Source organism: Chlamydotis macqueenii, chromosome 20 (assembly GCF_036417535.1).
Source record: "Chlamydotis macqueenii isolate bChlMac1 chromosome 20, bChlMac1.mat, whole genome shotgun sequence".
Taxonomy (NCBI): Eukaryota; Metazoa; Chordata; class Aves; order Otidiformes; family Otididae; genus Chlamydotis; species Chlamydotis macqueenii.
The window spans coordinates 6131249-6157178 of NC_141575.1; the positions used below are offsets into that span (position 1 = coordinate 6131249).

Genomic DNA, 25930 nt, shown 5'->3' on the forward strand with positions numbered 1-25930 from the left:
TGCCTTCTCCTTTTGCATGACCTCCTATGTGTTCTCATCAGTTAATGTTTGAGTAACAGAAGTTTTTTTAGAAAAATAAAAAAAAAAAAAGAAAGGAAAAAAAAGAAACCGCACTCTATTTCATTCTCCCACCTTGTCATGGACTGGACCTCGACCCAGAAGCCAGGCAGGAGCTGTGCCCGTCCTGTTCTCGCGTGGTTTTATTTGAAGCAGAAGTAGCACGATGAGCGATGCTGCACTTTATCATGTCATGCAGTGGAGAGAGAGCTGTAATATCTCCAAATATCTCACGATCTGGACCTCAGCTGCCTAAGAAAGGGTTAATTGCTTGCTAAACTCCTGTGTTCTAAGTGTTGGTTTCCCCTGAATTTTTACCATTGGTAGGATTTGGCGGTCGCCTGGTACACATCTGAGCCCCATAAGAATCAGTTGATCCTTAATAGCTCCCAAGGGCCTGATTTATTCACAGATCAGTGCATCATTTCGGGATATCTGCTTGCTCTTAGGGAACTTCCATCTTTTGCAAAATCCCCGGGATTTGAGAAAATTGATACGGAAGCCGCTCCGGGCAGTGACCTAAAATGAAATCTCTCAGGTTTAGTTTGCAGACAAACGTGTGTGGTGTTTTGGTGTTTTGCTGCCTGCTGTGCTTTTTTGCAGGGTCAGCGTAGAGAAATGTGTCCAGGAATCCGAGCACTCTCCACGCTGGGGGATGCCTAGGTTGTCCCTGCTCAGGATGAAGTAACTTTTGAGTGAGGTTACACGTTATGTCCGTAACTGTCCCCTTCTCTCCATCCAAGGTATCAGGTTTTATTTTCCGTAGCGCAAAGTCCCTGTGCCGTGCAGTTGGTGCTGTAGCTGTTGTATTACAGCGTCAACCAGCAGAAGGTTATGGGTTTTAATCTTAATGCAGTGGCTCAGCGCCTGCACCGAGAAGCAGGCGGTACCAACGCCGAGGCTGTTCAGCTGCAGCGTTAGCGGCGTCAAAAGGGTCACAATCCATTGAGTTAAACCGTCGCTGCTGCGGTCCCTTAACTGGTTGGATCCGTGAGCTTCCCGTAGCGGAGCGCGATCCACGCGGTTGGCGCTGGTGGCAAAGATTGGCGCAAAGGCTTTGTTGTGTTGCACGGCCAACATCCGACTGTGAGGGGATCTGAATGGTTAAGCAGTTAACAGGTGTGCGAAAACATCTTTTGAAATATTTTTAGCCGCAGTATTTTTATTCTCGTCTCCAATGCACTGTTGAGTCAGCAGCTGGAAGAATTCATTCTCGCCTATCGTTGTGCCATCTATGTACAAATTAGATAAAAGTTTGCTTTTATATATTTAATCTAGGTGGACAGTATATTATTGTCAGCCTCTGTGGAACATTGGAACGACTGCAATGTCTGTGTCGCTACGTAGCGCTTTAGGAGGAGCATTAGCTTTAGCTGACTGATTTTCTTCGAGAGTTTTATTAAAAGACCCTGTATGGAGTTTTTATAAACTTGGCAACTAGTTCCCAAAAGCCTGGATCTTAAAACTTACCGCAAGAAAAAATAGCGGCAGTCATGTATCGTAGCCTGCACGTCTTTATTCTGCTGCCTTTATTCAGGGTAAAGAATGAGGAATTTTTGTAGAATTTACCGTGTACAAAATCTGAAGAAGTAAATATGTGGCTGGTTTCTAAAAACTCCGCTTGAATTTACTAATCTCGCCCACAAGCGCGGACTGTACATCCTGCAGCAAAAGTCTCTAATGCCCTTTCTTAACACCTGTAAATAGAGAAAAAAACATATTTACTGATACTGAAAGTTGTGTTTAATGCTGAGTATTTTTCAAAAGTTCATTTAGTTTGATGCATATTGTTCTTTGTTTTCCTGCCTGAAGTGTCAAAAGACCGAAAAGAAGCCAAATTCTATTTTAACATGATGGCGCCGAGCACTTTTTTATTTGTATATGTGTGTGTACGTGTGTTTGAGCACTGATCTCTGGAGTTTGGTGGCATCTCCGTGTTGTGATTTCATTGCCCGTGTAAAAGGTTCTGGTGTTGCCCGTTCGTTTCTGGAGACAGAATTCAACCAAATAAAGTGCTTCCATTTGAAAGCGAATATTGACCTTGTACCGATGAAAGGAGAGTCATCCACGTATTTAAATAAACATTTAATCCCAGACGTACAGTTTCACTGGGCCCTGTTGATCATCTGGAGAAGAAGAAATGGTTTTCTTGCCTATTCCCCTGCCTCAAAAAAAAAAAAAAAAAAGGTGTGCCTCTGTGGGGCTGCTCGGACTCGCCGAGGTGTTTCAGCCCTTGCTCTCCAGTGAGCCTTCTGCTCTACCACAGGCATTTCCAGTTGAGGACGGGGATTTACCTGCGCCTGTTTCGGCCAGGCAGACGTTTGATAGCCGGAAACTCCCCTGAGCTGCTCTTACTCATCCTTCCCCTTGACTGGGGGGATGGATTTGAGTTTCGCTTCCAGCTGTAAAATTTCCAACAAATGAGCAGGAACAGCCTGTTCCAGTGCTTGTGGCCAGTTGCTGGTGACATACGATGACACATTCTTGCTCATGGTACTTGGGTTTTTGTTTTGTTTTTTATTTCATACTGGGATTTCACAGGTATTTGGAGTATTAATTTCGCTCTGCCTGTATCTACCTCCGAGCGACCGTCCCGCGTAGCCAGTTCCCAGCAGGTCACTTTGAGGCACAATTTTATCAAAATTTTACCTTTCCAGCTGGCGCTGAAGAGAAAGTGAAATGGTTGGGTTTTTTAAATTTGGTTATCTGAGGAGAAAAAAATGCCCAGTTCTGGTTGGTGTCCTTGGGAAGGACGGGTGGCTCTTTGATTTTTCTTACTTCAGTAGGAGCCCATGGAAGCTTGGGGGAGATCTTTCCTCTGAGCGCGCCGTACCTCGTGATGCCCACGCTGAGCGCTTTGGGTTAGCTGGCAGTCTTGGCAGGGCTTTTTGATACTCGTTTAGGTATTAAAACGAAGCCCGTTGCAGGGCTGCAGGTAATGCGTTGGTGCGCGCATGAACGTGCAGGCGTGTGCCAGGCAGTAACGCTTCCCTCCACCGAACAGCCTGCCGGCAGATGCGTTTCTGTAAGCCTGCGTGAGGATGTTTACAATCCCATTTTAATACACGGGGTGGCTGAACAGCGTGTGTCCAGCCGAGGCACAAACCCTGGCTCGCTTCTGGACGGCTTCTCCGTCCCCGTTATGGTCGTTCCCTGGAAGCAGCCCCGCCAGGAGCCGTGAGGATCTGCAGTAGGCGACTCCTGGCTGATCATTTCATTTGAAGCAGCTACAGAGATTTTGTTTTTCCTAAGGTCAGACTGCTGGGGTTTTTTAACAGGATTTCAGTTGTTCTTTGCTGGTGTATTTACCATCCCGGGCTCTTCAGGACAAGGCAGTACTGTTTATGAAGTGGCTGCTAGTCTTTGCATTTTGGGGAAAAAAATTAATAGGAGGCGGTGTTTGTCTGGCTCTAACTGATTTATCTTACACAATATTAGCGTTGCTAACTATAAAAAGAAAGAGCACAACCGGATGAGCGATTGAAAGCTGGGAATGGAAGCCAAGCTGAACAATTACTGGGAAGAAAATTAAAGCAGCTTTACGTCTGGCAGCTGTGCCACCGACGATGGCCGTGTGCGGGAGGCCGTGTCCTCTGGCCATCCGGGAGGGTGGCGATGGGCCACTGGCACCCCTGGCTCCAGAGCGCGGCTGTGGCCTCGTGTGTGAGTGCGGGTGGGGTACGCACGGGCCCTGCATCACCCCAGGAGGAGCCATTTCCCCTTTCCCTGGGCTGAGACCTGACGCGAGCGTCTATAAGGTGAGGGTGTGGGGCAGGTACAGCAGCGTCCTTGTCACCTGGGTGTCACAGCTCAGCTGCACCCAAATGGCCTGTCTGCTCCTGAGGCCACGGCTGGGGCAGGAGAGGAGTCAAGGGAAGAGCAGCAGCTCTGCACTCCCCAGTGCTCCCAGAAGACTGGCGGGGGAAGCGCACAATCTGAATACTGAGGCTGGCTCCATCAGCCCAGTGCACGGACAGTTCTTTCATCTCCCCTTCCTTGCAATCAGCAAGGGACCTTGATGAACTGCGGGGGAAATGAAGTGATCTGCAGAAAGAACTGGTAAGAATTCAGGTGTAAAATGCAGATTACATTGACAACGGCTCCCAAAGCCGGCTGCGTCCGGGCTGCGTGCTCAGAAATATCATAGCTGGCTGCTGCGGGGGGCAGAGGAAAGCGAGGCTGCTCAGGTATCAAATGGAACGTAGATGGGGAACCAAGCTTAGAGTGTTTTAAGGGACAGAGGATAACAAAAAATACAACTGCAGCTCTGCCAGCGCAGCGCTAGCGCTGTGTCTAGACACTGAATAATCCGGTCCCTGGGGCAGGGCGTTCGGTAATGCCTGCTGGAAAGTTTCGAGCTGTTGTGCAGTTGCTGAGTGACAGGGTTTGTTTGTGAGATGCAAGTTTTGACGGTTGACTTCAAGTTGCTAAAGAACGAGCTGCATGTTCTCATTAACCCCGCTCCAGCTCTATTTCGTCAGCTGTTTCAGGCCTCAGCTAGCGCGGAGCCGTTCCCCGCCCTGGCAGGGACCCGTTCTGGTGCCCAGCCCCGGGCAGTGCCTCTGTCCCCCGCCTGCTGCGGCAGCTCTGTGAACTCACGGTGGCAGAACGTGGCAACAGGCTGGCAAGAGCACAGGGTGAGCAGCTCTCGCGTCAGCGTTACCAGGGAAGTGGATTATATCAGCAACGAAATCTTCAGCCACAAAGCAGGCTGACAGAAAACGCTCATCTACAAACCTGGAACAGCGCAATGAAAGCTCAGCTACTGCCCCTGCAAGGGACTGGCACAGCAACGAATGGCATGAGGAGCACGTGCTTCCAGACAGCGTGGGCTTTCCGCGACAAACTCGGCTGAAACTGGGCAAATGAAACACAAAGTCTTTGTAAATGCAGAGACTGAAGGGAGCAGGCGCCCTCCTCTGAACGAGCGCTGTGTGATTTACTGGCCGTGGGCTACTGGAGCTCCCTGCTGCTCGAAGGATCCGTTACTGCACGGCCTCTCAGCAGCAGGAAGTTTGGATTTTTAAAAAAAAATGCTTTTAAAAGTTTTTTTCTTCATTCACACTGTGAGCTCCCGGGGAGCTCTCAGACCTCTGGCCCCGCACAGCAGGCAGCACGTCTAGCAAGGAGTTGAATGCACACGTATTTATTGGAACACGTTTTCAGCACGCGGTGTAACAGGTAAGCACAGGAGTGTTGTTACGCTCTGTACAGCATCCTCGGAACGGCACGGACAACACGGACATGCAGCCCTAAAGGCTCTGCAGCGGCTCACAAAGACAGCTTAAAACAACGAGAAATCCCGACAGTGGCTCATTCTCTGACCTCCCCTCGGGCCGGGCTGGGTACGTACACGCATCCCATAAGCAGGACGGTAAAATTAACACGCTGACCCACTTACAGACACTTTTTTAAAGAAGTTGTTGCTGTTTGCAGCAAACGTTTGGTCTAAAAAAAAAAAAATATCTGAAGGCCACATTTTTCTTTTAAAATTCTCCTGCCCTATGCCCTTCCCCCCCTCTCTCTCTAAGTCAAAGAGCAGCCTTTCCCCAGCCACCCCGCTGACACGGGGCGCTCAGGAGGTCCCGCCCCACGCTGAGCCTGGTACCGCCAAGGCCGGACCGGATGCTGCGGAATCATTTGGGTTCCAGCACCAGGAACACACAGTTCAGTTCCTCAGCCCAGGAGATGCCACCTCTGCCTTGTTCTGCTTCCATCCAATTGCGGTGAAACACTGGCAAAGATTTAACCATTGCCTTTCTGGCTTACGAGGTGAACGAAGACCTTTTACGCTTTGCCCTGCTGAGAGAAGTAGCGTTCAGCCTTTGTTCGTCGTCGCGCCTCTCTCCGCTGCCTGCTATCCGCCGCTCCGTGGCCGCGCTAGCGGCAGCAGGCTGAGGAGCAAGTTCTTTCTGTTCATTAAATGAGCCACTGCGTACACAAATACCGTCTGTGGCGAGAAGCTGGCATGCCCTCGGCGCACAGGTGGGGGCTGTTTGCAGAAAGCAGCTCATTCCTCAAAGCTGCTTCAGCAGCCTGCGCCCTGCTCAGCCAGGCCCCTTCCCCAGCACTGAACGGCCACCCTGGCCCTGAAACGGGTGGACAAACGGGCTCCTCCTCGTCCTCCACGCCGCCTTTGCTTCTCCTGACGGATGTGGAGATGGCTCCAGGCTCGCAGCAGGGGCTGTAACAGGGTTACGAACCGAGAGTCCCAACGTCTGCACCAGAGCTGGCCCGTGTCCCGCTCCAACGCAGCCTGCCCAGCGACAGCTCTGAGTTTAAGCTGCTCTTGTGCCTCTCCTGTGAGCTGAACTCCTGGGAAGCTGTATCCCATGGCTACAACGCTGGTAGGAGCTTCAGCGGGAAGAGTACAGCGGGAAGCCAGGGGGAAGGAGGCGTCATCTTCCAGCTCTGTTCTCCAAAAACATACTGAACAAGTGAAACCAGGTAAAAGGAATAAAAAAAAAAAAAAAAATTATCTGCAGGACCATGAAGGTGTGGAGAAAGAAACGGCCTCTTTCAAAATTTCTTAGCTGATTGCAACTGAGTTTGCAAGAATCAGATAAAGAGCAAAACCAGGAAGTTGTGACAGCTGTGCCCCGCCAGCACAGAACTGCTGGGAGGCCTTGTGGCCCGGTCAGCTCCAAATGCCAGGTTTCTCTCGTTGCAACACTGCCCACTGGAAACATAAATAACCTTTCATCATCTTTATACACTGGAGTTAAAAAGAAAAGTGCCAAAAGCAAAACCTGCAAAGGAGCAGAGACCCAGTTCCCTGGGGGCAAGGCGGGAGTGCTGGTTCCTCGGAAGCAAACAAAAGGAGACGGCGCGGGTCAAAACGTATCCCAGGGAAGTTCGGCTGCAGTCTCCTACCGCAGCGCTCTCCAGAGACGAATTACAGAGAAAGTGCCCTTCTCCCAGCCTTGCCCAGCACCACCTCTATATGCAAAGCCACGGGAAAGGCCAGCGGGGGAAACCTGCCTTCCCCAGAAGCGGCGGTGGGAGCTGCACGCGCCTTCATGTACCAGACAACGGGAGAGGTCTGACTCCTCAGGATTCCCAGCCTTCCGGCCCCACACGGACGTATTTGTTCCATACCTTCCCTGCCCCAGCCCGCACAGATCACACAGCCCGCGTCTCCGCTTCAATCTTCTGCTCCCCATGTAGGTTTTCCAGTTCCTGGACCTGGGCCACGTTCTGTCTGATAGCAATTTCTGGGCCCCCTCCGTACAGCGTGCTTAAATAAATCCACGTCTCCTCCGAAATCTGCCCGTAGTCAGCGCCTGAAAGGGACAACAGCAGCAGTCAGAGGGGCAGCCAGCAGGCCCTGGCTCTGTGCAGCTGTCGGAGGGAAAAGGTCTTTTCCCACCTCAGTGATTCCATGGTTCTACGATCACAACACAAGGATGTGCTCGCCAGCCACCTCCCCCAAAAAGGGAGGCACGCGTTGTTTCTACAGCCGCACGGTCCAGACCCACCAGAGCCCCCCAGCCCCGCAGCTCTGCGCTGCACAGCAGTAGCCACAGCGGTCCCCACCAGCCCTCCGCGGAGCCACCTGCTGCTGGAAGCCACCAGGGCTCCACGGCAGTGTCACCAGCCACTGCGGGGCCACTTCTTCCTTCCCCCAAGAGGAACTGAGCAGCCTGGGCCTGCAGACCCCCCCATCTCACACTCAGATACATCAGTCCCAGGCAGCTGGGCTTGCACTGCCTGGGAGAGACCGAAAATGCTCCTCCACGGTGTCCTGGGAGGGACAGCTTAGCATGGTCAAAGCACAAAGCAGGGAAAGCAGAGAACTTTGCCATCAAGGTTACAGAGGAAAGCAGAAAGGGTTGCTTTGAGAGAGAACCAAGATACAGATGCGATCTTTATCTGCTTGGCAGGAGGCCCAGCGAGGACGGCGCCAGCGGGGTTATTTCACAAGCTGGACCACAGCAGATGCTGGTACAGACAAGTCAGGAGCAACACAAGATCAAAGCTACAACGCTGGGCAAAGGGGAATGGTGGAAGAGGCCCGGGGAACAGCAACAGCGGGAGATGGGGGACGGCAGGCTTTGCTGTAACGAGTCAGGCCAGCAAGCTGGTCATGCAGGAGCTGCAGGGGAGAACCGAGATGGCCCACTCAGGGCAGCCAGCACAGGGATGTGCAGAGCACTATCACCCTCTGCAACACCTTGCTCTGTGAGCCCGTCGCTATGGACGGCCAGATCCAGCGGGACGTTCTCCTCCACCTCTTGGGAACTCTACAACACAGCGAGCACAAGCCTTACCCTGCTTCACCTGCACGTGGCCACCGGCTTTCGTGAGTGCAATCTTGCTGTTGTCAATTGGTCCGGGAGGCTCTGTAAGAGGAGAACAAAGATGCCAAAAACCATTCTGCTTTCCACGTCACCACCAGATTCAGCTTATTTCCCAAGCTAGTTCTCTTCTTGTTCCTGCCCTGCCCTTGGGGACCCGCAGGCAGTCTGAGCAGCGGGTGTCTGAGCTCCGTTCAGGCTCAGGTGACACCAGTCAGGTGCGGTGCTCCCTGAGGAGTGCACCCAGCAAACAGACTGGTTTCCGTTCTGCCTCTCACCCCTGACAGACTCCAGAGATCTCTGGCTTCTTACCATTATCCTTCCCCTTGACAAAGGCTTCCCACTCACGGAACCACTGCATGCTGATACAGTAGATGACGCTTGGAGACTCCTCTGCCTGGAAAGCCTTGTTCAGCTGGGAGACCAGAGGAGAACAGGAAAGATCTAGTTACTCCTGAGATCTGGGGGAGCCCCTTTCATTAACTGTAAGGCAGCCTTTTGTAATGCCACCACCTTCCTCACAACCTCTTCCTGCTCACTAGAGCAGGCCAGAGACTCAGATGGTTTCAAACTTGGTGTCTGCATGCAGCCACGCACAGCAATATCGTCTTCCGGCCACCCTCCCCGTGCTGCTAGCACTGGGGAACCCAAAGGTCAATCTCCTGGCCGTGCTGTAGGTCATGTTCTGGAAAATAGGGGCAAGAGTTTTCCACTAACTGTATGCGGGTCTCCATTTTCCACCTCTACCCTTTGCCTTTGCTTCCAGATGCTTCCCACACGAACCTTGATGAAGGTGTCGATTTCAATTCTCCTGCGTTTGGCAAGCGCTTCAATCTCCACTTGGCAAATCGAGCACACGTACAGATGGTTCACAGCAGGGCCGCCCCCGAACCTGAGCACAGGAAGAGAGGGAGGGGAATGGAGAACTGCAGGAGAATGGGAATGCTTCCCAGCCCTGAATCCCACAGAGATGGATTTTGATACCACTACAGAGGCTGGTGAAAGAGGTGCAACTGCAGCGGTTTTCTGAATGGAGAAACACTTTACTCAACACAGGGAGAGTCACAATATTGCTCTGGGACAATGCATTGACGTAACTCATTTTGGTTTAGATTAGGAGGCTCTAGCAAATACAAGTCTTTGCCAGTCCACACCAGTAACTCTATCCTTTTAAGGTGCCCTGGGAAAGGATTATGTCTTGGTCACTGCCCACAGTGTGAAGCAAAACCTAAAACTCACTGTGAGGAAGAACGAAGTGACCATATTCACCTGTTGTAGAGATATTCCCACACGTTCTGGGGCAGAATCACAACCAGGTCATCGATGTAGTGGTACTTGTTAGGAGGGATTCCTGGGGAGGAAAGGCAAGAGGGAGAGTTAAGCAGGGAACTCGTTATGGGGGAAAGACACAACCTAAAAACAGCAGATCTTCCTTGCTAAAAGCTCTCTGGTTCCAGAATTTGCTTCCTCTGCTAATGGAAGACAGTCAGGAGTTCATTAAGCGTGGAGGTTTCTCAATTTCTAATCAAGTGTTTCATTTCCAGTTTGGGATTTATAAACACAAGGGCTCCCCAGCATGGCAGATGAAGCAGCAGAACAGTAAAACCTGGTATCAGGTCTCTTCAGCAGCGCGAGCTCCATTCTCCAAACGCTGAAGGCCAACCTTGCTGATAGGGTAACACGGATAATTGCTGCCTTATCTCCTTTCTGCAGGTTTGTTTTTAACAACAAACAGAGAACTGAAAATTGTTGTTTCCCAGCACTGCACATCCCTCCGGGCCTCCGATCAGCAGGACAATGGGGTAATTGTCTCATCTCTCCCTGAGCAGGCAGGAGTTTCTGCCAAAGAAGCAGCTCCAGCTGCAGCGTACGCTGTATCAGGACAACAGCTGGAGCTTTTTTTCGGAAGCACAAAGGTACAGCTGAGAGGTGCTACTGCCAGGTCCAGCAGCACTGCCTTACCTCCATGAGAGCACAGAAAGGTGTGGTTGGTGATGGGACCAGGCTCAGCAAAGGTGTTGAATTTATTGAGCCACTCTCGAGAGATGTAGAACTGCAGTAAGCTGTGCTCCTTCATGCTGGCAAGGGACACAACCTTCTGACGCTCTCGCACAGCCTCTTCGCTGCTTTTCCTTAAGTCCGGAAAGGAAGAGAAAATTAAGCAATTCCTGAAATCTTAGTTTTTGAAACATATTTCTAGGTGTTCTGTGACCAGCAAGGGACTGCTGCGTCCAGGGCACTGCTCACCTGTAAAACAAGACATAGGCTTCTGCGTTCTGTACCACCGTCTCATGGACTTCAGTGACATACTGGTCATCAAACTCGTACCACTGGCCGTTGATGACGTTCTGGCAGTAGGCAATGTAATGCCCACCTGTAACGGAAAACACAGCACTGCTGGGATTCGGCGTGCAGACAGAAGTCAGGCCTGGGATAATGTGAGCAGCACAAATAGGATTAGCTGCTGGCAGAGAACAGAGACAGCGGCAAAAAAAAAGAAAAAGAAAAAAACAACAAAAGGCATAATTCCTGTTCAGGCAAGCTCTGCAGGAGCAGGGGAGCCTGGCACTGTCACCCTGATCTGCCTTCCTTGGAAAAGGCCTCTCGGTGAGACTGAACGTAGCGAAAGGGTTTGAGCCAAGCCAGTGGTGAGGCTGAAATAGCTGCAGGGCATCTGTCAGAAGCTGCTTGGTTCACTTGGCAAAGGGCAGAGCCTGAGCAAACCTGGGGCTGGAGGGGGCAGGTGTTACACTGCACTTCACCCCAGAAGAGCTGTTGGCTAGTCCTGGAACACGCTTCTGCTCTGCTCATCTCATCCCTGTTCACCTCTGCCTGCACTCGCAGAAGGAGGACTTACTGCCTGCTGTGCCATGGTGACAGATGACTGACAGGAGATCGTAGGTGGTGATCTGGGAGACACACTCCTTGGCTAGGAAAGGTCGCAGATCCAGCCCTTCCAAGGGGAAGGAGACATGACTGTTGATCTTGAAGGAATACATCACCTCATGCCGGAATCGTTTCAAGTGGATGCAAAGAATCTAAAAGAGCAAAGACAGAGAACACCAAAGCACAGTTTTGCTGTAGGTATTCTGATCTGACAGCACTTCTCAGTGCATCTGATCTTTGCAAGCATTCTTTGCCTGTTAGCCATGGATCCTGCTGGCTCATCAGCTTAGAATGGGGAAGTCTCTTCTGGTCTAGACACAGGACTTTGCTACCAAAACAAACTGCTATTTCTGTTCTACCTCTGCCCTCCATATCTCCCCAGTGACTGCTGAAAGAAAACTAGGAAACAAGGTGCTTTTACTCACCTCTGGGAGCCGGAGGACTTTGCAGTACTTTACTCCATTCCGCAATCTGAGGGAGAAAAAGAAACTAGCTGTGAGAAATCTCTAAAGCAAAGGGATGCCAAAAGGTAAAGCTGGGTCTTGCTCACTTTGAAACCCAAGACAAATCCTGAATTCCAGCAGCAACAAATTCAGGCTCTTTGCAGCACCCTTCCCAAATGAAGCATGGCATGAGCAGTTTGTCCTGCCTCTTCCTTATAATACAATAGCTCCATTATTGCCAAGCCACATCCCTGCTCGTATTCTTCCTCTCTTTTCCCCACAAAGCCAGCACTTTTCCTAGCTGCCATCAGTGACCTCCCAAGACCAGGACTCTACTGTAAGGCAAGGCAGATTTTACATGCCTCTCAGCAGAAGAAATGCCCAGGCAGAGGGCAGAGCAAAATGTTTGACAGCAGGACAGATAAATAAACTTCCAGAAATACAACATAACACAGAAAATGCAAACTTACTTTTTACACCGTTCACAACTGTACATGTTGTCCCCTGGAGATGAAGAGAAGAAAGTAACGCAGTTACTCAGAGCACACAGCGCTGCTATGGCTACATTTCCATCCAGGGCAGAGAACCCAAGTGAAGTGACCTCTTGGGGAAGCCAGAGTGACAAGAGATCACGCTTCTCTCAATAAGCACTTCTCTCAATAAGCGCAGGCAAAAAGAGAATGCAGTCAACTAGCAGAAAAATATACAATTGCCTGCTGACACCGGTGAGTACAGCAAATTGTCCTCTAGAGCTTATAGAGTGGATGGAGAAAGGAAAGAAACTTAAGGTAGCTAAGGAGCCACAGCACTCAAAAACAACCAACAGCCATGTCTGCTCCTCGCTGAAGACACACTCACCCAGATTCAGAATGAAAATGCATCACCTCTGAGCAGGTGGGAAAACTCACTTCTGCTCAGAGATGCTGAACTGCCAGCATTTGGTACTGCTAGTCTCTAACTGAAATACCAAGGCAGGATTCCCAGGAGATTTAATCCACCCCCAAAATGCATGTGAAATACTCCTCCATGCAGTTTTCCTTGGTTTGTGCTGTCAGACCCCACTGAAGAAAACTCACCCTTCAACTCATCTGCTGCAAAAAAAGCAGCAAGGCAATCCTCCAGCGTCACAACAGGACCCCAAAACCAGCTAGGGATACAGGACACCACAAACCTGCAGAAGAGAGGGGATTAAGAGTTATACATAAACCAGCTGGATGCTTTGGCATACAAAACCCCAAATGGATGAGGGGTTTCCTTCTAGCTATAGCTCCTAAGCTCACACATCCCAGAGGAGTAGGGAAAGCACGATTTCTCTCAGCTCATGTTCCTACTGTGATTGCTCAAACTGGAAATGATTTGGAAAACTACACCAGCAATTAAATTGCTCTGCAGGGCAAGACTGAGCTAAAGGCAGAAGTAAGGGAAGGATTATCGGCTGCACAAGCGATCTCAAGGTGTGTGACAGCACTAGAGGAACAGTAGCAACTGGTTTACATGAAAAGGCTCCGAGACCTGTGAGGTACCAGGTGCTGTTGTCCAAGGAATGGTTAAATTGACACTCTGCTGTAAACACCACTGGTTAGAAATAACTGCCTTCCAGCACTGCAAGGCAAACCCCAGAAAAAAAGAGGTCCTGCAGAGGGAACGCACCTCCGGATATACTCCATGATGAAAGCAATCCAGCCTTGGGAAGCATAGTTGTCCCCACATGTCCCTGTCTTAGCTGGCACATTTTGGTAGATGGCAGAGTGCAGCTTGGCCAAGTCTTCCTTCCCTGGAATAGGGAGTGACAGGTCCTGGAATGTCTCCACCGTTGTAGAAACCTGGAAATATCCAAGAGGAAGAGGTCTGAGTTTCCTGTGCATGTAATGGAGCTGAGATCTGACCTTCATCACCTTTTATGGATTTTGTCTAGGCACCATTTCTTAAGCAGAGATCTACAAGCCAGAAAACTCTGCGTTTTGACTGACAGCTACCAGGAGACTCACTCTGTCGCAGGTGAGGCACTGCACCAGGCTGAGAATGGAGCCATCGAAGATGTCAGAAATCACACTGCGATAGCGAAGTTCTTTCTTCTTTTTCCCAGAAGCCTGCATCTGGGCTGAAAGACAGACAAGGAAGCCTCATCATGTGGCAACAGCTCCTTCCCAGTCTCCCGTCTCAGTAGAGTCATGCAGCCACACAAGGAGAACACAGGACAAGCGCTGTCCTGCATGTTCAGATGTCACTTGCATGCGAGACGGTGGAGCCCGTTGTCAACTGGCACAAAGAACACTGCTGCTTCGCGTGGTACAAGAAAGAGGGAGGCAGCCAACTGAACCAACACAAACGTGCCAGCTCTCAGCAGGCAGAAATTGTCTTACTGGAAATTGTGTCTCCGTTCTCTTACTACATGTTAAGAAGTCTGGCTCTGCACAGAGAGTGTCTGCTTTTCTGAGGTCTTGCAACATTTTGTTCTAAACTTTACACTTTACTTCCTCTCCCCTCCTCACCTGCCTGTGTCCTTTGTCCTTTTTTTTGTTCGCCTTTGACATTAACCATGCATTCCTCAGGTGTCTTGCACTGGAGCGGACTCTCCACAGTAGGGACTGACCAAACACACAGTTTTGTTTAATAAAAAACCCTCTTCCCCACGCACATGTGCACGGAGACAGAGTGCTTTTTATCTGGCCAGAACATCTGTGGCTGTGCTGACCTCAGCCAAGGGGCTGGGACACAGTTGAGGAAAGAATGCCGTTATTGAACAGCTGTAGGGACAGTGGTCTAGCACACGCCATTGTGTTTGCAGAACGTGCAACGCTGAGGGATTTCATTTTGCAATTTGCTTGGGACGAAGAGACCAGTGTGACAACAACAGAAGGCAAGCTCCACTCTGAAACCTAACAATGCTCCCAACACTACATTGACATCTGCAGCCTTAATTCTGTTACTGTGAGCCCAAAATGTCCAAGAGGCAGGAAGCTCTCTCTCGGAAACATCATCTTACAGTTCTTGGGCCCACATGCTATGAAACTCAAGTCTGGCAGACAAACGTTTACACGTCTCCACACTCCCCTAAAGGGACAGAGCTTGTGCCTAGGACTTCATAGCCATTTTATTAATAACAAACACAGCATGCAGATGCAGGCATGGAAATCATTTCAGCCTCCAATACAAGAGCGTACTGGAACATCTGTTATGCCCAGAGCTTGACTTTACCTGCAGGTTTACTGTAGTCTTTGCCTGCTACTTTTAGAAAGCACTGATGTCCAGGAGAATCAGCACTTCTAACAACTGTTAATCAAGAATCATGATGGATTCCTTCTCTTTTCTGTAAATGAACCCCTCCCTCCTCTACATGCTCCCCAGTTTGCCTCCCAGCATACCCTCTTTGCACTACCTTTCTTGAGTACGTAGGAAGGTCCAAGCCTGGCAGGACTGGAGCGAGGAGGACTGCTAGAGAGCTTGGAGTGCATTTCATGATGGACTGGACTGCAGGGGCGTGAGGAGCAGCGCACGTAGGCATCATTGTCAGGTTCTGTTTGGGAAAATGGGGAGGGAGAAGGGCACTGGTGAAAATCCCAGTTATGAAAGGCAACCCTGCTGCAGTCAGTGTCAGCCCAGCTCTGCGTTCCAGCACAGAATCGTTCCCAATACGCACGGTTCAGTGCCTATTAGCTGTTCTGCTTCCACAGGCAGGCAATACAGCTCCCTCAGCGCATGGATACAAGTGCATACAGAGCTATACTGAACAGCTAATAATTATAGTTATAAAAAAAAACCCCAAAAGACAAAAAAAAAAAGCCCAAAAATCCAACCCACCATTTTTTCACACTTATGACTAATTAGGTTTTACAGCTTGCTCCTGCATCCCTAATCCACATAAACAGCACTGCTGTCTTCAGTGCCAACTGGCAGAGCAAGGCTCTTACATAAAGAAGTGCTGAAAAATCGGCTGTGTTCAGTCTGAGGTGACTCCACACCTACGTCTTAACTGCTGCTCTTTTCATTTCTGTAAGACACAGAAATGCACAAACAGCCCCCCTTTTCTCCCCACAAAGCCCACAGTCCAACATTGACAAACACCTTCCTCCACACCTTTTGCACAGCTAATATTTGCCTGGGCCAGCCGATCAGATAACGTAATGTACACCTATAAAACGTTTTTCTTAAATTAGGAAAAACTATAAATACAGCGTTTGTAGGTTTGGCAGAGGCAGCTATCACTGCCTTCAGGATGAAGTTTTTACTCAGTTCCATAGCATTTTAGCCCAGCTAAGCACCTCTCTGGCTCGTGCATTACATTTTCTTACAGAAGCAACTGTGCACAATGACAGAACTACTGCCAGGGACACTGAGGAAAGTCTTGGATGCAAAACCTTTCGAAACCCATAGAAGGAACAGTCACATTATGCATTGTTTGCCACTGCACTACAACACTGTCCCTGTGCAGGATGATAACATCTTCTCACAAATAACACGACTGGAAGAGGTTTGTACCTGGTGTCCTACATGGACTGGCAGGACAGGGAGCTGGGAGCATCTCAGGAGAGGCTCTACCATCAGCCGGCATCATCGTAGTATCAACATCTGCATCCTCATCCACCTGCTCCGAGTTGCTGCGCCGATGGCCACAGGAGAACTTTCTGTCTTTCATCCTCTCTTTCTCAGAGATCCCTCTACCTGCTTCATCCTGGATCAACAACTCTGTCTCTGCCAGGGAGCTGCTGCCCATGCCCGCTGTGGTCCGGCTTTGACCATCTTCACCCCTGTCACTGCTTGAGTCGCAGGAGAGAAACTCATCCTCCGAAGGACTTCTGTCTCCCTCGCGCTTGTCGTCTTGGTCACTGGTATCCAAATCCCTCGTCTCTGCAACAATTGGTTCCTTCAGTTCTTCGTGAAGTTGATCCATCAGGCACCGCAAGAACTCCTGAGTGTCCTGAAAAACACGAGTAATTCCATTTTAGTATCCATCCAGAACCAGGGCAAATGAGGAGCTGCCTCCATTCACAGCTTCTTCCAATGCTGCCCACAAAGGTTAGCGCCTCTGCACCACAGGAAGACCCTACGTAAGCAGAGGGAGTACCGTGGGGATTTACCAAGAAGCCCATCTGCTACATAAATGTCTTTAACTCCTAATGATAAAAGGCCAAGTTTTTATATGAGCATCTTCAGTTCAAAGACACTGAAAAGCCAGAGAGCAGCCACACCATGCAAACCACGAACATATTTATAAGGGTTTTATGACCGCTAAGAAGCAAGAGACAAGGAGAAACCTAACGAAGACAGAAGGCCATAAGGAACAGGCTCTTACCCACAAAACAGATTTAATGAACACTGACTTCTGCTCATGGCAATCTCTCTCTTAAATAGGGCAGATTAAAATCTTTATTAAATAGGGAATGGAACCAGAAACGAAAGACTACACATTCAAGGTGCAAGCTCCTACATTCGTAATACATCGTAAAAGAGCTGATGTATTGGCTTCAAAGGACCTGCTGGAAAGCAGCTTGGTATTTTGACAACTCCAGAAAGTTAATTATGGTGTTTCTGTTATTTTATGGAAGTCTGGCTTTTAGCTTGCCCTGTCTTCCTTTCAACTTATTTCTTTACAGCTGAGAGTATTCCAATTGAACGTACTTCACATCAAAGATAAATATAGAAGTTGTTACATTAATCATTATTTTTATCCTCTGTTTTGACTTCCTGTCAGTATCGCTGTTTAGATGTACTGTCCTACTGTCACTTCTTTTGTAAATTTTGTTATCAAACATAGTTAGATGTTTATATTTTATTCTAAAAAATAAATGCAAGAGATAGGCTGATAAAAACTTCAAAGAAAACAAAGACACTATCTTTAAATAAGATTTAGTTTGCTGTAATTCCCCAGAAAAAGAATATAGAACGTTCATATCTTTAACTTTTTAGTACGGATTTACCCAGATCTCCCAACTCTGATGTGAATAAATAATACTTAACTTTCATATAGCACTTATCAATAGATCTCAAAGCCCTTTATAAAGGAGGTGCTCATCATCATTTCAGAGGTGAGAAAGCTGGCACAGGAAAATGCATTGATTTGGTACCAGCAAGCCAGGGGCACAGCCTGGGAGAGAGCCCAGGTGTCCTCAGTCCCACCGGAGTGCTCTGTCAGATCACTAACACTGACACAAAATGGGCATGACCCCTGAGCTCAAGCTCTTCCTTCTGAACACAAGCACCGCTGCTGCAGGAAGAAAAATCCCACCATCTTCGGAATAATGGCATGTTTTTGTTGAGGCCCCACCTGCTGTGCGTAGCCTCGGAACATGGGGTTGACGAGTTTAATTCCATGGGATAGACTGCTTGGAACAACGTAACTCGGGCTGTTTAGATATGGGGAAAAAAAAAAAAAGAAAAAAGAAATTAGTTTGCTTATGAGGCCTGGAGCCTGTTTGTCTAATAAGCCGTGGAACAGGGTGTAGTAACGAGTTAAAGAGGACAAAAGACAATTATGCACCTGCAAAGCTTGGGCATATATTTCTCTATTAGCTGGATGACACACAAATGAAGAGACAGAAAACATCTCACAGTCATTTCAGTCTATCCTTCCACAGAGAATCTTCCCTAGAGCACATTTAACGTAAAGCTCTGTCCACACTTTGAATTGTTTCAAGTGATTCTCTCCAGAGCAGGGTTTTGCAATTAGTTACTTGGTTTGATTTTGCATCACCGTCTCTGCCTCAAAATCTGGGTGGGCTGGCCACACAGTAAATGAGGTGAATGAAAACCAGTATTAAAATGACATTATATTGCTTCAAAGTCTACAGTTTTCTCTTCCAGAAAGACACAGTTCACTTTTGCTTTATATCTTACTCATCCCTTTTTAACTACTAACATGAAACAAACATGCAGTGCCATTTAGATTCCTAGTTAGATTTTTTCCAATTGATTGCACAGAGCAGACACCTTCAGATTTAAGCAGAGCTGAATTATTTTACACTGTCCTTTGAACTGGTCTAGAATCTGAACCAATGGCAAACATTTCCCAAAACATCACCTGCGTTCTCTACTCTCTTTGGTAAAAATCTCTGTATCATTTTTCCCATCCAAACCATCAATCCTTGTGCTAATCAAAAGTAGTGCAATTAAGTGCTGGTCAGTCCATGGAAAATACTCAAAAATGGCGAAGAGTATTCTTAAGTACATCCCTTAAGGATGTACTCTTTTCACAGACATCAATATACCTGTTTTATCACCAGTAGTAGGATATGGGATCTCCTAGATATGGGGGAATCCTCGCACACCCACCTACCTAGGGTTTGAACTGCGTTAGACCATGCACTTATCCTGGATTTCCTCTTTGCTGATGCCAGACTTCAGAACTAAGACAAGCATGAAACCTGTCCAGATTAGGTTAAGGAGTGACTACTCACCGTTTCTTATGCCAAACCTCAGACACCAACTTCTGGTAACTTTTGCACAGTGCTGGTTTCTTATCTGTACGGACCAGTCCGCCACATTCCAGAAAAAACTGTGTGAGAGGTGGGCTACAAGAAAAAAAAGAAGAATTCAGTGAACAGAAATTTCTCCTCTGCTTCTACTTAAAGGTTTATCAAAACTTAAATGCATGCCTTTTCAAAAACATGCTTAAGATACTGTTTTTAAATCAAGGGAAGTGATTCCAGATGCAGACTTGACTCCTAAGTTGAAACAAATGAAAAGGGCTGATCTGAATCTGTTCCCAGTACAGAGATCCTGGAATTAGGTCTCAACAGAATGGCTGCAGAATATTCTAGAAGATGGGTTGTTAGAACTGTATCACTGGGGAGAATGAAGAGATGTGACGTGCCTTCCCATGCAGTAAATACATTTCTGTTGCAATAGAAATGATGGAGTTTTCCTTCAAGCACTCATCTAGACACGAGTCTTGCATGTAGCCACAAGTTGGCTACTCACTCGGTTTCCTACTGTCAAACTTCTGTTGCCCTAAACAAACACTGAGTTTTTCATATTCCTTATTCTGCACCGAGCCTGGCTCGGTGCATGGCTCAGGAAGGTCTCAGATCAGAGGCATCACTTTTGATATTTAGTGCCGTCTAGTGAAGATTCTACTGAAAGGCCACAATGCCTACCAGTTAGACAGAGCCTGAAGAGCTGCATTCATGTAGCAGGAGTTCCCAAGATTTTTCATTCCAGTAAGGCCTAAAGCACAAACAAGAGAGGCATGAAACACTTTCCAGACATGCTGCTTTCTACATCCCTCCCCAAAGGAGGGGGAATTCAGCCCTTTCTAGGCAGTCTCCACACTCCGCTCTTAGGAACCTCTCGGTGCAGGTCCTACAGATTGCAGAGTTGCCCTCAAAGCCCTTTCATCAACTCAATGCAGTTACCTCTTGGTTTCAAATCATCATCCTCTGATTCAGATTCGCCTTCATCAGCCACTGCAATTGGAACAGCTTTCAGAGGATGAGCAGGCAATGGAGAATCCTAGATTAAAGACAGAGAAATAAGCATCAGTGAGAGGCCTGCTTTAAAAGATAAATTGGGAGAGCTATTATCTTACACATCAATCAAGCCAGCCTTTAAAAAAAGCACTCTGGAGAGAGAAGAATCAGTTGCATTGTCTACGCTTCTCACTAATGCAAAGATGGGGTGGAAATAGCACCATTACTGCTTCCAGTACACATTATAAAAGAGATATCAGGAACATGCAGCAGTGTCCCAACGACATGTGGTTCTGGTCTGACAGCTAAAATTTCCAGGGGCCATGCACTGAAAACAAAAATGTGACAGCTGCTGTGGTTCCTCCCAGAAAGAGATGCCTCATGAAAGAGGCTAGGAAAGGTTAAAAAAAAAGAAGTAAAAATGGATAGTCAAGTCACCTGGAAGTCTTCTTGCTGAGAGAGCCTATAAGGCAAAGTCTATTAGTTCTCTGACTACAGGTAGCCACTTCCAGTGAAACAGTTCCTCTCACAACCACTTGGCTGATTTTGCAACAGGTAAAGAAAAACCTTGCCAAGCATTCAACTCTGCTACGTTGTGACACAGACCCACCGGTTCAGTGAACTTTACGGGCGGTGACTGCGTGTGCGTTGCCAGCCGCTGGTCCAGGAACACCTCCTTTTCACAAGCATAACACCAGACACGCAAGGTGGTCAGATTCACCGTCAGGTTGTGCTTTTTGGCCTAAAAGGTGAAATAATGAAATCTCATTTGACAGCTGGCTCAAATTGAAGCACTGGCCTACCAGAATAGGGTAGAAGAGGATCACGTAATAGGAAGAATCCAACTCTGTCTGTCTTAAGAGGGACAATGGAGAAAAGCTCACCTGTGCATGAAGCGTGCTGTGGTCAGCAAAGGACTCTCCACAACCAACATAAGAACAACCAATCTAGTGAGAGAAAAGAGCACAATGGGCACATCAAACGACACCCTTCACAAAATATTCTGCAACTCCAGTCCTACTAGCAGCTGCAACTTCAGAACTGATCTTGCCACTATTCTAACCTACTTTTTTATTCAGGGCCCAGAACAAGATGGAAAATTGGAATTGTTTGATTTGAGAAAGAAAACCTGGAACCAAGTTTGCGTTCATGTAAAGGCTCCATTCTAAGGCAACTGCTCCAACGAGCAGCTCCTCTAAGCAGTCTCGAAACGTTTGGGCATTCCAGTGTAAGAATAAAGCGCCCCTGCCCACCCACATGCCCCTTGTCATTCCTTTCTGCCTCGCTGCCCTGAGCAACGTCTTCTGAGGGCTCATACTTGCAGCCTCCTTTCACAGTTGCCAGCAGAGGCAGGACCCAGCCAACAGTCAACGCTGAGCATTTTATTCATTCCTGTCGGGACTACCAGGGGACAATCGCCTATGAGGAGTGAACTGTTACATCCTGGCATATTCTGACAGCCTCAGCCTTTAATCTAGGGAATCTCTTCATTGGAATCCATCAAAAAAATGGTGGATAGTTCTACTGTGAACCCCCTCTTTGCTTCTCGCTCTTTTTTTTTTTCAGTACAATACTTCCTTTTTTAAAAAAGAATTGTATTAAAGAGAAGTCCCACCATATCATGCACACAAATAGCAAGCCATTTTTACCTGAAGACAAGCCCAGAGATTTGGTCCCACAGCTCCACAAGACTGGCAAGTTCCCTGCATATTCATGATAAAAGAAGGTTTGTTTGCTTGTTTGGTTTTTAAGTAACCTAGTCCTTCAAGAGTGGGAAACTTCTCTGTAAGACAGGCCTCACCAACCTGCAGCTCACAGTATTTTGTTTCTTAATATCACACTTCCAATTAAATACACGCTTAGCATTTCAGCTAAGAGACACATGTGAGCGGGATAAAAGGACAGTGAGAAATAGACCAGATGGGGCTGACAAAGGCTAACTTTATGGGACGCGTGCAGGGTACATCAGCGTTTGAAAAGAGAGCTTCTGCTTGTCCTCTAAGGAGACAGGCAGCATTTTCTTCAAAAAGCAAACATGCAAACCCATGCACAGTAGCTAAAAGGGAAAGGACTGACAACCAGAACACCTCGTACCTTGGATTTGAGCAGCAGATCATCCCTGGTCACCTCTCCTATGGAATCCAGGTGAGGACAAATGTCTCGCATCTCCCCCATTTTCACCAATGCTCACCTGCAGGGAGGTGTTCTCCTAGGACAAGAAAAGACAGTTCCTTTCAGCCGCAGGTCAGATTTGCTCTCGCAGATTGTAAGAGGATAAATTAGCATGTTTTGTATATTGGAGATTACGACACCCATCTTTAAGGTTCAGACATCAAAACAAATCTACATCTGGAGCCAGTGAGAGTAGCTAGCACAGTTCTGACCCGTTGCTGAGTGGCTGCATTGTAGTATCGGATGTAACCAAGCAAGGCAATGGGGAGGAGAAGGAAACACCTGAGTAAATATTCTGCACAATGAGGAGTAGGAGCTCAGAAATGTTCAGAAATTCTTTCAGGTGTGGGGATGTATTTGCTGTAGCCTCAAAATGAGAACAGCGGTACAGTGACCCACTGACCACCCTCTTCTTAAACTCCCAGACTGTCTGGATCACATGGCATCTCTGAATGACGCAAGGTCCTCCAGCAATAACTAAAAACTGCCACTAACTCCTATGTGCTTTACATACACAACTTAACTGGTCTTGTATGCCATGAACGCTCTGTGCTCCATGAACCTGGCCAGACTGATAAGCTACGCTTTCCCTCCTAGAAACTGGGTGTTCTGTGCAGCAGGTAGGGTGGGAAAATAAACGTAGTAATCTGAACTGGCTTCCTCTTGCCAAACACAAACTTGCAGCGTGAAGAGATATAAATCTAAAGAGCTTGTTTGCATGAAATTTAGATTAAAAGTGAAAGGGCGCTGCAGCCCAAGACACAAGTATTTAGCATATGGTGTCTAGGGGCGTCATGCTAGCCATTCTGTGCTCACCTGAACCGAACATTCAGTTATTATACTACTTCATCAAACATTAGAAATATGATTACTGTTGTAAATGAAGATGGCCGAAGGGAATCAGACTGAAATGATCTGTGACACAGACAACCAGTCTTTAGGCTCTGAGGAATTCACCATTTGATAGGCTGATTTTTAACAATATGAGCCACATAACTCTCAAAGACTGTACAAAATGTACCAACAGACTGTTCCACCCAGCTCGTACATCCAAGCACCACAAGTTCGGAGGATTTCATAGCTGCATGCTTATGAGCACAATAAACACTTTCATGGTGGTCCATGGGTATGTAAAAGACTTTAAACGTGTCTCAATAACATGCAGCTACAAAGAGTTTGTGTTTCTTAAGCATAGTTTAAGTAACCTCACTTGTAGCAGTCAAAGAAAGAAGACAAGTGACATAAACAACACAGACTAGGATCCAAAATATTACTATTGCCTGGAAATTAAGGGGAAAATTCCAATGAACTTGAAGTTAACGACTCCAGCAGCACGGCTGCTACTCTGTTGTTTTCACATTTTGAGGACATTTGAAAGAATTCCCAGTGTTATCTGGTCTGAATCACTGACAGTGGGGAGAAAAGGGAAAAACAAAGGATAAATGAACAAGCCATATCAGCAACACTTATCTTGGGAGCTGAAAAGCTTGCTTAGCACCTTGCTTTGGCAGAAGACAAACCTCAAGGATAATTTTATAACAATGTTTTTCCAGCACTCTCTGGAACTGAATAAACTGAACTGGAGGAGCAAAGCAAAACTGGTGGGGGAGGGAATGGTATTTGCATGCTAGAAAACACAACAGTGGTTTTAGCCAGGATCTCAGTAACCTGCGAAGAGATGCTTAACAAATGACTGAGCAATTTCACACAGCTTCACAGAGAAGCAAAGAGTATAACGTAACATATGTTGATTTAAAAGACAAGTGACAAGACCGCATTATCTCTGGCTAACACATAAAACTGGGACACTTTCAGGCTCCGAGTTCCTTCCTCAAAACTGACCCCTTTTCCCAAATGCATCAGCTGGTCCAGTTAAAAAAGAAAAAAGTATCCATGCCATGTTTGCTAGTTCACCTTCCTTGATTTCTTATCCTTTTCCTAGTAAATCTAGTGAACAAAATATTGTTTTAAAATCAACTCCAGACCCTTTAATCTTCACCAGTTTAAGCGAACTGGGAACCAGTTTTGGAGTACACTGTGTTAAGTGCAGTCTTGTGGATGTGGATGGTTTTGGCACATTCCATGGGACCACCCCTCTACTCAAAATTAAATCTATGCCTTTAAACTTTCCAGCACTGGGATGCCGATCTTCCCACCCAGGGCTTTTGAACAAAACAGGGAAAACCTCACTTTCACCTCTCAGCCCTGACTGAACGCATCAGGAAAGCTCGGAGTCGTGCCTGTTCAGAAGGAAGCATCCCATCCCTGCCTACCCACGACTCTGCCTTAGGAGCTTTAGCTGGTGCACGCAGCTCTCAAATGCTGCTCAGGAAACCAGGAATTTAATAAAAGCACTGCCAGAAAGCTTAACTGTGCTTGTCAAAATGTACTGCGTATGACAGGAAAAGAAGTTACCTTAAAACAAGTCCTTCAGCCTGTCTTTCTCAAGCACCACCGTGGAAGAACAGCACTCAAACATGTCAGAACAATTCCACCGTAACGGCAACCTACTTTCGGCGGCTGCCAAACCCTGCGTCTGCGCCTTCTACAGTAACACACTTCTCAGGGTTTGGCTTTTGCTTAGAACAACTGTGTGGTTTTGTACCAAAGGTAGAGCCAGCTGTCAAGCATTTCAGATACACGCAGATTCAGGGTCTGTGGAGTAACTCTTTGTACGAATAAAAGAAATCCTAACACTGTTGATCTGCAAAGCAACTACCAACTCTGCTCGCTTGTCTTGCATAACCCACCGAGATAAAGGAGCTCTGCGGCTGTTATTAGCGACATTTTATACTTGAGATACCGAATAAAGAAGTATTTATCGAATTGCCCTGCTGACAAGGACCAGAAAACAGATGCTTCTGACTCTGAGCTGTACCACGTCATGTATTGGAAAGCCAGGCATTTTGCGTAGAAAGGCAAAGGAAACCGGGGTTTAGCACTGATTTATTACTGTAGGGCACAACGCGACAGCGCACCTAGAGACTGAGCTTTTAAGAAACAAGGCAACTTCGGTAAATCACCCCCTCGCCCCGCTGCGTTGCTCGTCAAGTGTGGCAGACCCCCAAAACACAACTCCTCTCCCGACGGACGCTACAGCTGTTAAGCGTGAGTGAGGTCGAACGTAAATACCCCTGCCCGCCGCTGGACCGGGACCGGGCAGGACCCGGGTCCCACTCCGAGGGTGGCGGGGCCGCGGAGGCCGCTGTCACCCCGGGGAAGTCACCAGGCCCCGGGGGCTGCACGGCCGCCCGGACACCGCTGCTGCTGCATCATCCCCGGCCCGGTGCGGCCCGGCCGCTCTCCCCGCAACACCGCGTCCGAGCCGGAGAGGCCGTGACGGGTGACAGGTCCCGGCCCGAGGCCCAACCGCCCCCCGTGGCCCCGGCCCCGGCCCCGCCGCCGCCCCCAGCCCGCGGCCCTCTCTCACCTGCGGGATGCTCGGGGCGCCGCCGCCCCCGCCCCGCCCCGCCGCGGGGCTGCGCCTCAGGCCGGGCCGCCGGGTAGGCCGCGCCCTGCGGCCCGGCGCGAGGAAGGGCCGCGGCGCCCCGAGCAGCGCGGGGCGGGAGGCGGCGGCGGAGCGGCGGGCGGGACGGGGACGGGGGCGGGGCAGGGGAGGGGCCCGGGCCGCGGTGGGACGGGACGGGACGGGGCGGGGCGGGGCGGGGCG

General features: G+C 48.4%; 1 protein-coding gene across 2 annotated transcripts; it reads right to left on the reverse strand.

Moving 5' to 3' along the window:
• Nucleotides 1-1555: 1555 nt before the first annotated feature.
• USP20 (ubiquitin specific peptidase 20) lies at nucleotides 1556-25833 on the reverse strand. Of its 2 annotated transcripts, none has more exons than XM_086763519.1 (25): nucleotides 25691-25833; nucleotides 22183-22297; nucleotides 21738-21791; nucleotides 20973-21035; nucleotides 20699-20830; nucleotides 20035-20131; nucleotides 19777-19846; nucleotides 19078-19191; nucleotides 17949-18027; nucleotides 16163-16601; nucleotides 15063-15200; nucleotides 13672-13784; nucleotides 13334-13506; nucleotides 12760-12854; nucleotides 12154-12187; nucleotides 11666-11711; nucleotides 11212-11392; nucleotides 10602-10728; nucleotides 10317-10486; nucleotides 9624-9705; nucleotides 9138-9246; nucleotides 8667-8769; nucleotides 8328-8399; nucleotides 7156-7340; nucleotides 1556-1754 (listed from the first exon to the last, which is right to left on the reverse strand). In XM_086763519.1, the coding sequence occupies exons 2-24, from the start codon at nucleotides 22261-22263 to the stop codon at nucleotides 7180-7182; spliced, it is 2733 nt and encodes a 910-aa protein (XP_086619645.1). In that variant the 5' UTR covers nucleotides 22264-22297; nucleotides 25691-25833; the 3' UTR covers nucleotides 1556-1754; nucleotides 7156-7179. The 2 variants fall into 2 exon arrangements, with proteins under 2 accessions (XP_086619645.1, XP_086619643.1); XM_086763517.1 differs by lacking the exon at nucleotides 1556-1754 and adding an exon at nucleotides 5188-6486.
• Nucleotides 25834-25930: the final 97 nt, after the last annotated feature.

What these genes read in the sequence shown, in the direction of transcription:
- USP20 (XM_086763519.1), bottom strand. Translation starts at nt 22,263, where the DNA reads ATGGGGGAGATGCGAGACATTTGTCCTCACCTGGATTCCATAGGAGAG. An exon ending in CAGTCCATGTAGGACACCAG is followed by an intron (nt 15,201 to 16,162) that starts GTACAAACCTCT and finishes TTTCCCAAACAG; the next exon opens with AACCTGACAATGATGCCTAC. An exon ending in TGTCAAGGGGAAGGATAATG is followed by an intron (nt 8,400 to 8,666) that starts GTAAGAAGCCAG and finishes CTCCTCTTACAG; the next exon opens with AGCCTCCCGGACCAATTGAC.